Genomic DNA, 16,252 nt, shown 5'->3' with positions numbered 1-16,252 from the left:
GCAGCGACCGAAAAGACAAAAGAATTTACACGCAGATTTGTGTAACACCGGATCAACACAAAAAATGTGCTGATCCGGTGTTACACAAATCTGCGTGAAAATTCTTTTGTCTTTTTGCTCGCTGCGTGAAAGTTACTCGTGCGCTGTGTTGTTTCATTTAAGGGTGTACGGTGAAATGCCATCTCTGCTTGGAGTTTATCAATTCCATTGCACCTGACTGGGAGACGACGCGTCGTGGCAGTAGCTGATTACTTGACACATGGTAATTAGCTGGCTAGATACTTACCTTACCGGTCAGGCTAAGGCCGGGGTGGCCTCTGCTGTACATAGTAGCCGCCTCCATTCCACTCGGTCCACACCCTTAAATGAAACAACACAGCGCACGAGTAACTTTCACGCAGCGAGCAAAAAGACAAAAGAATTTTCACGCAGATTTGTGTAACACCGGATCAGCACATTTTTTGTGTTGATCCGGTGTTACACAAATCTGCGTGAAAATTCTTTTGTCTTTTCGGTCGCTGCGTGAAAGTTACTCGTTGCGCTGTGTACATCGAGTTCTGCGTGCATGGCTGTTTGTCTCCAGTTCCGCACTCTGCGTGAGGTCCGCAGATCGTCCTCCACTTGGTCGACCCACCTAGCTCGCTGCGCTCCACGTCTTCTTGTACCGGTCGGATGACTCTCGAGAACCATTTTAGTCGGGTTGCTATCCGACATTCTGATGACGTGACCCTCCCGACGTAGCCTCCCGATTTTCGCGGTGTGGACGATGGTTGGTTCTCTCAGCAGCTGATGCAGCTCGTGGTTCATTCTCCTTCTCCAAGTCCCGTCTTCCATCTGCACTCCGCCGTAGATGGTACGCAACACCTTCCGTTCGAAAACTCTAGCTGGCTAGATGCGAATATCAAAACGGGACATGCCACAAAAGTTCAGCCTATTGGACGCAGTGGCTTAATTTCCCCAACAGGGGAGGAAAAAAAATGTTTTTGAGAGCCCTTGCCTCCCCAACTACGTCACAAGTCGCGTATGAACACGGATAAAATTTAATTGAAACTTATTGGCCTAATTACGGCTTGTTGCACGTGTTGAGTATTACATAAACACGGTATATACGTTGAATACGTTTTCTGAATGATGGTTTACTGTAACTTGTTCTAAGTGCTACGTCTGTTTCTCCGTGGCGCAAATTGCGCAGCACAATGCTATTGATTTAAGATTGACTGTTAAGTAGTAAAATAACAGGTGGTAGAAAGCATTTCACTTCGATTCGTAGTGTTCTATCAGAAGTGAAGTGTTGTATTGATAATACTGCACTGATAATATACTATTGTAAAAGCTCAACGAATATGTTTCGCAAAACCTGTTTCCGCAAATTTAAACCCATTTGCGTATAGTGTACGTAACATTACAAATGGAGTTATTTACTATACCGATCAGGCTAAGGCCTGGGTGGTCCTGCTGTACATACAGTGTATCAAACAATTGTCCGTACAGCATTTTTTTTTATCAAAATAATTTTTCATCCAAATGTTTATCACTTTTTTATGCGTCAATCAAAAACGCTGAAATGTTTACCAATCATGAATCATATAAAGCTCCATTGGTGAAATTTTGAGCGAGATCGATTATGTTTTCTGAAAATTATAGACCTTTAAGTAAAGCTTATAAGAACACATTTTTAAAACATTATATCTCAAGATGCACTTGAAGATTTTTTTCTATTTTTTTCGTGTTAAGGCTTTCATATGCAGCTATGTTTGAGGTTTTATATTCACTACAAAAAAATTGAAAAATGTGCTTATGTAGTTGACGATGTTTGAAAATTTACCATATTTTGCACATACAATCTGCCAAACATTTTTCACCAATAAAAGTGCATTAACTGAACGAAAAATACATAGGTCCTACTCTTCATATGTAGTTTAGTAGGTCCTGTATATAAATATTAAATTACGAGAGTTTAAAAAAGCTGAAAACATTTGACACCTTTTATTGATCAAAATATGATAAATTTCCAAATGACACTCTGAACATATACAGATTTTTCATATTTTTTGTATTGAATATAAAACCTCAAACGGAGCTGCATTTGAAAGCCTTAGGTATAATCTTTTAAGTTTTACTAAAAGTTCTATAACTGGTACGGTAAAGGCTGGGTATGCTGCGCAATTCAGATCCCATTGTTCTCCTGCACACCACCGCAGATCGTCCTTAGCACGCGGCGCTCGAAAACTCCGAGTGCTTGCAGATCCTCCTCGAGCATGGTCCATGTCACCGGTCTTATTAGCGTTTTGTACATGGTGCATTTGGTGCGTGGGTGAATCATTTTCGACCGCAGTTTCTTCTACAGCCCGCAGTAGGCCCGACTTCCGCTGATGATGCGCCTCCGAATTTCACGGCTCACATTGTTGTCAGCCGTCAGTAAGGATCCGAGGTAGACGAATTCCTCCACCACCTCGAAAGTATCCCCGTTTATCGTAACATTACTGCCCAGACGGATCCGGTCGTGTTCGGTACCGCCTACCAGCATGTAGGCGTATTATTCGTATTAGGTAGGTAGGGCGTTGGTTCGTATTATTCTGTTGCTGATTTTCCGTTACAATGGTTTTTACGGCTGGCTCGTAGGGCCTGACACCAACCCCCTACTTTCCGGAGGACCACAGTGCACAGTTGAGCTTAGAGTCCTTCCCTGACACTCGGTCGTAGATCAGCCGCCCCTAACATGGGGATCAGACGCTGTTGTGAGCCGCTCCTCCTGGAGAACAGACGCTCAGGTTTGCCGAAGCAAACCCCCCTTCCCTGTCAGCCTATGACCAAAGTTCCCACCGGGGTTGGTTACTCGATCTTCCCTAAGGCTGCTCGTAGTTTCCGGTCGGTACCACGAGGAGGTAGAGATAGGAGTTGCTGGGCAGAGGCTAGTGGATCACTATGGGATCTGAATTGCGCAGCATACCCAGCCTTTACCGTGCCGACAGTTGACAGTTACAAAAGTCAAAATATCATTCAATAATAATGATCGGAGCGGACCTCGTGTGATGGTTAAATCACGTGACTATCACGCCGAGGACCTTGGATCGAATCTCACTCCCGACAAACTCACAAAATGTGAGGGCTAAAACTCTCATTAATACAGAAAAATAATATGATGTTTCCGGGCAATTCGATTAGCAGCGTTTTCGAAAAAAAAGTAATTAAAGATCAATCTTCTATTTCAGCTTACTATACAAGTACTAACTTGAGTTCTATATTTCAGATAATCGAGGAAATGATTGTGGAGATATTAATTTGGATCAAGGCGATATTATTATGGATCAAGGCGGGCAACACTCTTGGTAGGGGCGAATGTTCAGTGTGCGGACATCGTGGACACAAACCGTCCGTTTGTAAACACCGTCACCGGACCTGCGACGTGTGTGGTCAGGTCGGGCACATCGCCTCCGTCTGCTCTACGATTTTTGTTGGAGAAGACTCCAGAATCAGTTCCTCTTATGTGTTGTACTTCGTCGTCACGTGGATTTCATATATTTTTCAAGATAATGAACGACGGGAATACCGATGCCGAGCTTGCGGGCAGCCGGCTCACACTTCACGATCGTGCCGTTACTCAAACCGTAGGTGTAATCGATGCCGGGTGAAGGGACATATTTCCGCTGCTTGTCCAGGCTACTTATGGGTTAGAAGGAATCGTTAATACGTCTACTACTGCGTGTTCTTCTTTTTCATATGTTGGTGCTTGTCGTTTAACTCTAAAAATTCTATACAAAGTCAATAAGATCAATAACTTCATGTTGTACAAATGAAAAAATGCGCAGTGCAGTGTTGAACATCAATGATCAATTTGAATAAAAATTCCAATAATGATATCGCTGTGATGTGTTATATTGTTTGCTGTAGCCTTACCCTGCTAAAAAAATTCAACTATTAGAAGGGTTCGTTCAAATATTACGTAACGCTAAATTTGACAAATTCTCCCTCCCCCACGTAATAACCTTTGGATGGGAAATATTGAGATTTTGTATGTAGCGTAACACAGCGCTAGACGACCTCCCTCCCACTTAGCGTTACGTAATATTTTAACGAACCCGAATACGTCTCCACGAAGGTTTAAATCAAATCCATGAATTTTATCGAAGACGGCTAATAACAAGACAGACATCTACCCTGTTGCTCCATATATTCTGGGAACTTCAAGCACACTAGCGCCACGAACGGCACCAGGGAACAATATTATGAATAATTGAGCGTGAGATGCTATGTCTTCCGTGTACGTATTTGCATGTGCACGCACACAAGCATGTTCCTGCGATTCGTTAAGGGCGTTTCAACCTTGTCGCCTGCGACAGGGTGAGAGCTGTCTGTTTTGTTATTAGCCGTCTTCGGTTTTATTCAATCAAAAAGTGTGGATTTTTGCAGTTCAAAAAAGTATGCCCTGTGGTCCATAGACCACCGCACAGTGATCTAAAATGTCTAATACTTGTATTCAATTATACCAAACATATGATTGTACTAAATTTAAAAAAATCACTAATTGCTCTGAAAACCTAATTTTTCGAAAGGATTTGCTGGCAACCTTGAGGATGCCTCCATAAAATTTTTGATTCGATATTCGTAATATTTGATGAGATATTCAAGAGAATGTTCTTACTTAATCTCGCCCCTTTGACCCACTGTTACGACGATAAATTTCAGATTTCTATATGTTACGCCAAATTTTCTGCATAAGGAGGATGGAAGGTATCGTGTGTTCCATCTACAAAAAGGGCGACAAGTTGGATTGCGGGAAGTATCGTGCGATCATATTGAGCTTCTCGAGAATTTTTAGCATTTCGACAAGTTTCTCTTCGACCTCTAGGTTGCGCGCCAGGGTATAATGTGTGTTGGGCACTTTGCGACGATTAACTCAAATCCGCACACCAGCGCACAATTTGCGCGCCGATTGCCTATGCGCCAAGTTTTTCACTAGCCAAATCACTACTAATCAGTGGTTTAATGAAGTAAAAGCGTTGTTACCGTCAATAATATCTTTGTTGTACATTATTTCGAGACATAAAGACGTTCAATGTTTTAGAAAAAAATGGAACCGAACCCTAAGAGAGATAGAGCTCTTGGCGCGAACCATTTTGACACTTGTTTATTTACATTTTGTATGGCGCACAGCCCGGCGCATGGGCTGTCGGCGCACCAGTTGTTGGCCGGTATGCGGATTTCAGAAAAGATTCGCAATACTACTGATCGTTGCCTACAAGATACTCTCTCCGCCGTCTATCACCAATTGCAAGAGAGTTCGTGGGGTAATATCTGGCTGGATTTATGGGTGAACGCGCTACAACGGACCAGATGTTCGCCATCCGCCAGGTGTTGCAGAAATGCCGCGAATACAACGTGCCCACACATCGCTTGTTCATCGATTTCAAATCGACGTATGATACAATCGATTGAGACCAGTTATGGCAGATTATGCACGAATACGAATTCCCGGATAATCTGATACGATTGATCAAGACGGCGATGGATCGAGTGATGTGCGTAGTTCGAGTATCAGCTGATGGTCTTTCGTGCTTGCTCTTCAACATTGCGTTAGAAGGTGTAATTAGGAGAGCGGGGATAAACACAAGTGGGACGATTTTCACGAAGTCCGTTCAGCTGCTTGGTTTCGCTGATGATATTGATATTATTGCTCGTAAATTTGAGACGATGGCGGAAACGTACATCCGACTTAAGAGTGAAGCCAGACGAATCGGATTAGTCATTAATGTGTCGAAGACAAAGTACATGATGGCAAACGGCTCCAGGGAAGAATCACCGCGCCCGCCTGTCCGAATTTATATCGGTGGCGATGAAATCGAGGCGGTTGAAGAATTCGTGTAAAAAAAAAAACTCCGCAGAACTCTACGATCGAACAAAGTTCGCCGTAACACGAAGTTTACTATCTAAAAATCGCTGATTAGACCGGTCGTCCTCTATGGGCACGAAACATGGACCCTACGTGCAGAGGACCAACGCGCCCTTGGAGTTTCCGAACTGAAGGTGCTGCGTACCATCTACGGCGGAGTGCAGATGGAAGACGGGACTTGGAGAAAACGAATGAACCGCGTACTGCATCGGCTGGTGAGAGAACCAACCATCGTCCACACCGTGAAAATCGGGAGGCTACAGTGGGCTGACGTGACCCTCATCAGGATGTCGGATAGCAACCCGACTAAAATGGTTCTCGAGAGTCATCCGACCGGTACAAGAAGACGTGGTGCGCAGCGAGTTAGGTGGGTCGACTAAGTGGAGGACGATCTGCGGACCCTACGCAGAGTGCGAAACTGTAGACAAACAACCATGGACCGAGTGGAATGGGGGCGGCTACTATGTACAGCAGAGGCTACTCCGGCCTTAGCCTGATCGGTAAGTAAGTAGTTCAGGGAGTAGTCTGTTATGTAGGGTAGGTAATCAAAATTTGAACCAAATTGCGGCTTTCTGAAGCAGTGCAAATTTTAAGTGATTTTTTCTCCCACATGGAAATAATTTACTACGGCAAAATCGTATGTACATGAAAGCCACGGGTATAAGCTTTCTGTTAAATGGTAAAAAGTTTGTATTTGCACCGAATTTCATTGAAATATTCGATTTTTCATCAACAATGATTTTAATCTTAATTTGAACCATCGTAATCATAATTTGAACCAATTTTAATCTTAATTTGAACTACTGGCGGCAGCAGCTCGAGCAACTCACAAAACAGCCAATTCCATGCTAAACAATGAAAAATTACTCGAATCTGCTAATTCTCATACCTATTTTTCATTAGGCAGTGGAATCTCAACTCAGAATGTTCGAAATTCTTTAGGAATTTGGAAACTAAATTTGGATTTTTCCATCCCCCAAGAGTAAACAAAGCAACCACTAGCGCAATCTACAGGCCAACACTAGAAGCTCACCCACGTTTACTAGTTCAAATTTAGATTACAAATGGTTCAACTTAAGATAACATTCTCCAAGTAAGAATCACTTAAATTTGATAATTTTATGAGAAAAAATGCGGAATTTTATTCGGTTGGTCGATTCTACGATAAATAAGCTTTCATTTGATGTGTTTACATATTTCGTGTGATACAATGCATGAGCTGTACGAGTGCACCGAAAATGTGCTTTCTCTTGGGGAAAATGGGTGAAATCACAGTGATTTTTCAATTGCCTGTTTTCCATGACAAAAACGCTTTTTTTATTGCTTTTAAAGTCCATGTTATCAGGTTATATTAGGGAAAGCTGTTTAACATCTTTTTCGGGACAATATTTGCCTGAAAAGTACGTCGTTTTAATGAATTTTGAAATGGTTCAAATTAAGATTACAATTTGACTAGTTCAAAGCTTGATTTCTTACCCTATTATTCTAAAATACAGCTAGCAGAAGACGGTGACTACCGACACCAATTTACAATACTGCTGCATTGAGTCAGGAGTATCAGTTGTGGTGAACTAACTCCGTACGCGATAGAAAAGATCACACCTGATGTATACTCCAATACCGTGTCTGTTACAGTTGATTCTGACTAGTCTGAGCCCATTTATAGATATCATTTGATCGCTAACATAGTTGTCCAACCATGTTTCGGTCATGCAGATTACATCGCCGCTACTGCCTTCAAAAGTCTTTCGTAACTCTTCAAATTTGCTGAATTTTCGAGCACACAAACTCGCTGCACGTTGATATGACAGATACCGTGATTTCGGGTGAAATTGATCGACGTGAGGGCAATTTTTATTTGTCAAAAATAATGTTTTGAACTTAAAACAATTTGTAAAAAATGACCATCATCTGGCTCAAGGGTTATTGAATGATGAGTTTACATGTTTTACAGATAATTAGTCACATATTTCTGTATTAAATTTGAAATTTTCCGAAACTGTGTGTTTGGCGATTTTTAAAGACACTTTCAAACTTTTGTAACCGTAGCTGTATCGCACATGGAATTAATATTCGAATGAATGTTTATAGCTGCCAAGTGTTCGCCAATCCCGATTTCGTCATCAAAAGTTCGCCGAGATGAACTAGCCTAGAGTTAAAAATCTCGTTAATACAGACAAAAAAAAAAAAAATCAAAAGTTCTATAAATATTGATATTTATGTATAAAATTGTACTTTTTCTAATGTAATGACTTGTTAGTAGGGAAATTGCATACTTTGAGGCGTTTTAGTTAGATTTATTAAACTTTAAATTTAAATAATTAAGAATTTATTAACCTTGTAAAAGTTTTACAAAGCTTTTTGCATTCTGGGGTGGATAATTCAGATGGAAAATTTATTTCCAGCACTTACAAAGACATTTCACTGACTGATCAATTTCACCCCGAAACTAAAATTTCTGATTTTTAATTTCAAATGATATTTATTGCAATAAAATGATTTGCAGTAAAAGTTTCAACCTCGTTAACTGATGAAACCCGTGGTCGTACTTGTTTTAAAGCAATGAGTTTGACCATATCGATAACTATTCAAAAATTAGAAGCCAGAAACTGTGAAAAGTGATCAATTTCACCCGAAATCACGGTACTCAATTTCCTGCTAATCAAAGCAGAGTTTAAAACGGCGCGAGGTATAAGAAGATCGTTGGAGGAGTTGTGAGCATCATTAGGTATATATGTACAGTCAGGTCTTTTTTTACGCGGTTTTGATTTACGCGGCCGCATAAATGAAAACTCCATACAAAAAAAAATTTCATCGTCTTATTTTTGCATGATTCGTCGAGAAATGGTGAGACTTTTTTTTACGCGGTTTTTTGAATTTTGAACTGAGTTTTATTTTTACGCGGTACGTATCCCCCGCGTAAAAAAAACCTGACTGTAATCCATTTTCAACGTTTTCGACCACCACTTTAGATAAAGAGATACTATATTGTTGATGACTAAGACAAAAAAGAGAACATACATATAACCATTGCACATTGGTCGGGCTCCATACAAAGGGGCGGCCAAAACTCCCAAAAAACGAAATTGATCATTTTAAACTTTATTTCACCTTATAACAAAGTTAATGTACTGTACTTTTATGATTATTAATTAAAAGAATACTAGCTTTTGTATTTCAATGACATTTTTACTGCCAAAGTGGCCTAACTCATAAAATTGAAAAATGAATTATTCGAAAAAAGTAAAATAATAATATTTTGAGAATGGAATATATGTTTTAAGTTATCCAGCATATGAAAGCTTGTTATTGGACTGTTTGAATGCACGTATGATGCAAAATTAATATGTCACAAAACTTTTCAAATTTTCATATATTGTACCTTAGAAATTTTGGGAATTTTTAAGTTAAAAAACGGTTCGTGTCGTCACGTGTCGCCGCAATTTCGAATAGTACATCTGTAACATCATGCTTAGAGCTGCCTAAAAACGTTTGAATATTTTGCAGAAATTTGCAGTTTTTCAAATTAGAGCTTTTTAAAAAAGTCATGTTTTTTCATATATTTTACGTTATTTTTCCATTTTTTACTGAAATAAAATTTATCTTTCCACATTTTTCACACGTTTTGAACAAACTTGATTGGATTTGATCGAAAGATGATCATTTATTTAAATCCGAATTGATTTTCTAACAAAAAACGCAAAAAATATGGAGTTTACTGATTTTCACTGTTTTTGAAATTATTGAAATTACGTAATTTTTGAATACACCTTTTTAAACACTAAAAACACTATATACCATATCTGGGCAACCTATAACTTCGATTAAACACATAAAAAGAGTTTTGGCCGAACTTTATCTTTTTCCGACCATTATAACCTAAACTAATCATAATAACTATTACCTGAAATGCTTCCTGCCAAATCTACATAAAAGAACCAGTATATAAAAAAAGAAAATCTTATACCGTTCAAACAATTTTAAGAAGTAGACAATGTAAAAAATTTAGGAGTAAAATTTCATATAACTTGGAATCTTTCAGTTGTATCAAATTATGATTCTATGGTAACGCATATCAAAGCAACATTGCAGAAGCATAAGATCAGAAATGCCAACCTCTACGAAAGATATATAATTACTAATACTGTTTGTTTCGGCCAGGATGTCTTGCCCCACGTTGTGTCTAACTATATACGGGACACCGGGCGGCGTAGAAGAAGTACACGCAATAAACGTTTTACTATTTATTCGCATCACCGTGTGGCAGTGCTCCACACGGCGGTGATATGATGAAAACACACTATACATATGGGTTGTGCTCAGTCGCCTTTTATAGGCGACTGATAGTACGGATGATGACACAAAACAGATACAAAATAATAGAATGAATGTAGCCTCGCGCTGCGCTGCATGCTGCAGGGAGCCCAACGTGCGATTAGGCTGACGACGCTATCATACAATAGACAGCGTGGCTGACTGGATGAATGGGCTGTTCCTCACACGCTTCGCAGCTTGGGTCGGTTCGAAGCTGCCTGTGATGACGCCGGTCGACGACGTTGGAGCGAGATCCAACACTGTTATATAATCAAAGATTTGGTATGTCGCCCAAATTTTCCCACCGCTTAATCGACACATCGCAGAAATTAAAAACAATTAGGAATTCCGAAATGTCAACTGCTGAAGACTGATAATAGCTATTAGATCCCTAGAGTCGTCAAATCTTACAAAAACGACTACATTACGCGTGGTAACACTCTGCGTGATAAAACTAGCTTTTACTGGATAAGTTCAGCTTGAACAATTGTTTTTTTTATTTTCTAAAATGTATTGAATTATGGATTTTATATGAAAGAGCAATTACATAGGGAAGTGAAGCAAAATTATGCATACGACACAAAAAATCGCGGCTTTTTTTATATCTTATGGAAGGGTTAACAAGAAAATAGTCTCAGATCACATTAGAAAACCACCGGTAGTGATCCAAAACGGGTTCCGAGTGACCCGCCGGAATTGGTCAAATGTCAACCCATGCATTCAACACATCAATTTGCGGCTTTTCGGTAACCTGATGAACTGACAAGAAAATAGTCTGAAACCATATTTGGGACAATCGGTAATGTCTTGGGATGAGTTCCAGGGCTCCCGCCGGAAGTGGCCAAACGTAAAATTGAACCAAACCCATGCATGCGGCACATCAAATAGCTGAATCATGAAAGTTAACATAATCAATGTTAGCGATAAATCAAATCGTGTTTTTTATAGCCTGGGTAAGATTGAAAGTTAAGAAATTGTCGAAGTCTTCATATATGCAAGAGACCAAAATCGTGACCAAAGCGTTCTCATCAAATCACACCATTTTAGATTCCTGTGGTGTAAATATATAGTAGGATTAATCAACCATTTATGGGAAAATTATAATTTGATCGCATCAACACTAAATAAAGTTTTTCCAATCCCTTTGCGTCTAAAATTACTGCTCACAATTTGGGAGCGACTGGTTGAGCCCTCGCACTTCTCATTGCGATTGAAATTTGAATGGAAAATTTCAAGTCAACTTTTGAATCAACATGAACCGTGTATTTAACCAAGAATTATAAAATATAGCCTAAAGTTTGCTGAAGAAAACTTTGTCGAAGATCGTAAATGTTCTGTGATTTTGAATAAAGTTAAGGTAGTGAAGAGTGAGTGGTCTGATATTTGTCAGCTCTGTTTTACCGTTGAACATAACATCGGAATGTGTGCCATCAATAAATTTCTCAAATCTATGATGGCTTTGTTAAAATAATTGCATTTCAATATAAAGTGTTCTCAGGATTCAGGAACATTTCAGCTAACGTCGACGGAAAGATCATGAGTACATATTCGACAAGAAAGGCACTATCACCACTAAGTGGATAAATTTGGGTTATTTGAGATTTCGATTCGGTGTTGAAAATTAATAGCATAATAAACACATAAGTACACTGAAGTTTTTTTACGTGGTTTTTTTACGACGTTTTTTTAAATAACGCGTTTTTTTACGCGGCCGTAAAAAAATCGCGTTATTTCAAAACCCGTCGTAAAAAAACGAGTTATTTCAAAAACACGCGCAAAATAGTCAGGATGACATCCAACGTAACTTGATTTTTTTTTACTTTTTTTACGACGGTTTTAGAAAAAAACGCGGTTTTTTACGACGTTTTTTGCAATAACGCGGTTTTTTACGCGGGTTTTTTTACGCGGTACCATTTCCGTCGTAAAAAAAAACTTCAGTGTAATGCGCTCGAAAACGGCTCGAAACGCCCCACCCAATATTTTTTATAAAGAACGGCTGTGTGAAGTAAAATAAACAATTCAACTCAAATGTATGTTTTATTTTATTTAAATTTTCATTGACCCTGATTACCAGTAAATACTACTAATTCACCTTAAATTCTACATACATTCGCATACAAATAGATGTGACACTTAGTAGAAGTAAATAAAAATAATATATTTCCAGTTTATCAAAACTTACATTCAGTGTAGTGTCATGTACTACACGAACTAGTAAATGCCAAAGTACAAAGTTCAAATGAAGACTTGAGAATTTGCTTTTGAATGTTCGTTGCGAGTGAGCAAGCGTCAAATTACATTTTCAGTCAATATATTATACATCACAAAGTGCAAAGTACTAAGTGATCATCGGAACCACTATTTTTATTTTCTGAAAACCTTGTACCTTAGTATAAACTACAAATTTTTACGAGACTGTTAGTGTTAAAACTAGAAAATTATTTTGCAATGTTTTGTAACGTATGTTTATCTGTGACACTCCAAAGCGATCTACACCTTAATTTTTCACCCCGGTATTTTGTTGAACATGCACATGAACCTGCACCGGTTGTTGTTGTTGCTGCTGGGCCTTGTTGGCCTTCTCCTTGCACACCGACGCAATGTGGCCCTTCTTGCGACACATAAAGCAGGATGCATCCTTGTGGGGACATTCGGCTTCCTTGTGTTCATGTCCACAAATTTTACACTTGTGCTGCTTCTGCTGACCTGCCGGACCTTTCTGCGGTTTGGGTCCTTTCGGTTGCTTTTGCTGCTGCTCTCCCGGACTGACGACGACAGAGCTCGATTCAACGGCAACGGTCTTCTTGGCTTTTGTTTTCTTCTCCGCCACCTCTTGAACCACTTGGGGAACACTCGACTTCGGCTGGGTCTGGCCTTTGGACGTGCTTGGAGCAGCGGCGGGAGTCGCCGAGGTCTTATCATCTGGAAGCTTTCCACACGCGATTCTATCGCGCAAAGCGTCATGTACGAAAGCGCCAAAGTTGCACTTGAGCGACAGCCGCTTCAGCTCGTTCACGTAGGCTCCGGTGTACTCGCCAGGTCGTTGATTGCGTCGGTAGAACTCTCGCCGGGCAAAGTACTCCAGCAGTAGGCGTTTCAACTCTTCAAATGATTTCTCCTTGGGGTCCGCGGGAGCGCATGTCTCCTTCAGAATTTTGTAGGCATCCTGGCCGATGCTGCTGATGAACAAGGGCACTTTTTTGCCCTCATCCTCGACCGAGTTCAAATCCAGATAATGGTCAAACTGCTCCAAGTAGTAATCGAAATCACCCTTCTGGCAGTCGAACGGGTCCAGACGGGAGAACAAATTTGCTGACATGATGGTTTGATTGCGTCTTACTTTGGGGCTATAATGTGATTAACTGAAATGATCGACCGCGGCCGTAGAATGCACTCCCGTCACTGGTTGGTTCGAGCGTGAAGCCATGGGTAAACCCCCGCATGAAGCGCGATTGTTTAAGTGTGCATTCAACAGGCTACACGCTACAGCGCGCGTATGAGGCAATATAGGGATAATAGTCTGTATTTTATCGATATATCATATGTTTGTGAAGCTTACATACAACAATAACTGAACAGTATCAGTCTTGAAAAAAAAAGTTATCAGTTGTTTGAACTTTTAAACTGGTCAAGCCTTTAAAAATATTTTCCAAAACACAGGTAAAATTACACTTGACATTGCACAAATATGAAACAACATTCGAACAGAATAGACTTTTTGCTGTTCCAAATGCTGTACCATTAAAATATCATTTTAAAACAATGGCGGTTAGATTAGGTAGGTACACCATGTGGCATGTGGAAACGGGGTAAGATGAAACAGAAGTGGGTTAACATGATGATATCTAATAATGATATACAATTTCATTATCAAACGGCATGGTTTTTTCAATAAAAAAAAATCAGTTCGTAAGTAAAGGATTAATTTCCAAATTGTGATGACAACTTTTTCAGAACTTGGCGTTTCAACTCCCCCCTGTGTACGCTTATATCTTCTAGCCTACATGTCCATTGGATGTATGCAATTCACGCTGTTCTTATTATTGCAATATTTTTATTATTTCTGCGGCATATATGCCTACTAACAAACAAACAAAAATACATAGGAACGAATTGTTAGTCTGACATCCATGCACACACGATATGACATTGCACAGGCCAATACACAGGCGAAGCTATCAATTTGCCACTCAAATCAAAAGTTATCTCTGGTAATGATAAGAAAGCAATAAAAACTGAAACGGAACTGATAAGTTCACACATGCACTTTATCGATTGTTTCTGTAGACACTCAACTGGCTCTCCTTCAATGTTGAAAATTTGCAAAAAAAAGATAATCATTTATTAAGCATTGCTCACAGTGTGAGTGCGGTTTTAACCCGTCTACACCCAAGGAATTCTCGAAGTCAACCCTAACGGGCGTACCGCGAAGGTAAGGAAGAGAGAGAATGAGTTTTTAGTGGGTCGATCCCCACATAACCCGAGGAACCACCTTTTGGGTATCTGCTGCAGATTTTCTTATTCTATAAAAAAAAAACACCCAAGGAATCATCTTAGAAATTTGTAATCGAAAGTCAAGAGTTCCAATGAAATTAACATTATCTCACGATGGAAGTCACAAAGTGGAAGTCTATGGTGTAGTTACAAAAAAAAATCTCCAGTAGGGTGCGGGCACCGATTTTAGCCAGTCTAAGGGAAATAATTTTTATAAAAATAATTAATAATCCAATGAAAACTACCAATGTGTCAAATGAAAGGTTTCGATCTATACTTTATTAGAAAATTGCAAAAATCAAGCTAATACTTGATTTTTGTATTAAAAGTGGCACTGGTCAAAATAGAAGCATTGCCGCAGTTTTGGCTATATTCTCAGCTTTGGTTTCTATTTTGGCCAATCACGTGTATTTCTTATGGGAGTGGTCAAATTAGAAGCACCCTGGCCAAAATAGATATATGGAAGCTGAATTTTTAAGGAAAATTATTTTTTTCTTCCAGTTTTCAATCAAAATGTATGGTTTTCACAGCTGTAATCATCATATTATATTAGAATCTACTACTAGTAAAAAATAAATGTATGCCGATTAAGATCGTAACAGGCTGAATACCGCACTATGGCCAACACTCTGGGCTGGCCAAAACTGAAACTTCTACCCTATAGGTCCTCAACATCTGAAAATTTTCTCTAGCTCTATTTCAGTACAACTTTCATATACTATGTCATTACATTCTGATGTGCACAGATACAAGACAACTCTAAACAAGTGGAAGAGATGATAGACATGTCTCCAAAATTGTTCTAAGACTCTCACACTTATTTGAACAAATTAAAACTTTTTGCGTTTCTCGTACACTAAGTGTACTGGAAAGGCTATATGTTCACTCCAAAAATGACATTTTGATAGAAGGCCCGGAGGGTCAAGTCACATATACCAATCAACTCAGCTCGACGAATTGAGGTGGTGTCTGTGTGTGTGCATGTGTGTGTGTATGTGTGTATGTGTGTATGTGTAAAAAAAACTCACATCACTTTTTGGCAGTAAACCTCAACCGATTTTAATGACCGACGGTTCATTCGACGCGGAATCTGGTCCCATTGTTTCCCATTGAAAATGGTTCGGATCGGTCCAGTCGTTCCGGAGTTATGACCATTTACGTGTTCCGGACCAGTACCCTTGGAAGGGGCCATACATAAAAATGTAACAAACATATACATGCGACACATCAAACTGCGGCATTTTCGATAACCTGATTAACAGTATGTAAGAAAACAGTCTCAGACCATATCTGAACCGGTAGTGTTTCGGAACCGGTTGCGGGTATCCCGTCGGAAGTGGACAAATATAAAAGTGAATCAAATCCATGCATGCGACACATCAAATTGCGGCAATTTCGATAACCTGATGGACAGTTAGCAAGAAAACAGTCTCAGACCATATTTGAACCGGTAGTTTTTCGGAACCGGTTCCGGATGTCCCACACAAAATGGCCTTATATAAAAGTTGACAAAACTTTTGCATACGGCACATCAAATCGCGGCTTTTTTGACAA

General features: G+C 39.6%; 2 protein-coding genes and 1 long non-coding RNA gene across 3 annotated transcripts in view; 2 read left to right on the top strand and 1 right to left on the bottom strand.

Annotated features, from left to right (window-relative positions):
- The window catches only part of LOC109422499 (uncharacterized), a 30,692-nt gene extending 26,832 nt beyond the window's left edge, over nucleotides 1-3,860 (top strand). Inside the window, exon 3 of the long non-coding RNA XR_003895006.2 lies at nucleotides 3,251-3,860. This is a non-coding gene — a long non-coding RNA (uncharacterized LOC109422499). The remainder of the gene's footprint in view (nucleotides 1-3,250) is intronic.
- Nucleotides 1-16,252, top strand: part of LOC109422497 (four and a half LIM domains protein 2) — an 866,140-nt gene that overhangs the window by 136,799 nt on the left and 713,089 nt on the right. The gene's annotated exons all lie outside the window — the stretch shown is intronic.
- LOC115261752 (uncharacterized) lies at nucleotides 12,229-13,682 on the bottom strand. The gene has a single exon (XM_062852250.1). It carries the CDS (start codon nucleotides 13,521-13,523, stop codon nucleotides 12,702-12,704), a length of 822 nt encoding a protein of 273 aa, XP_062708234.1. The 5' UTR covers nucleotides 13,524-13,682; the 3' UTR covers nucleotides 12,229-12,701.

The sequence above is a fragment of the Aedes albopictus genome, chromosome 2 (genome assembly GCF_035046485.1).
Source record: "Aedes albopictus strain Foshan chromosome 2, AalbF5, whole genome shotgun sequence".
Classification (NCBI taxonomy): domain Eukaryota; kingdom Metazoa; phylum Arthropoda; class Insecta; order Diptera; family Culicidae; genus Aedes; species Aedes albopictus.
This window is presented reverse-complemented; position numbering and strand designations above follow the sequence as displayed.

Bases quoted from the DNA above. Each gene is read 5' to 3' on its own strand.
- LOC115261752 (XM_062852250.1), bottom strand. From the start codon at position 13,523: ATGTCAGCAAATTTGTTCTCCCGTCTGGACCCGTTCGACTGCCAGAAG.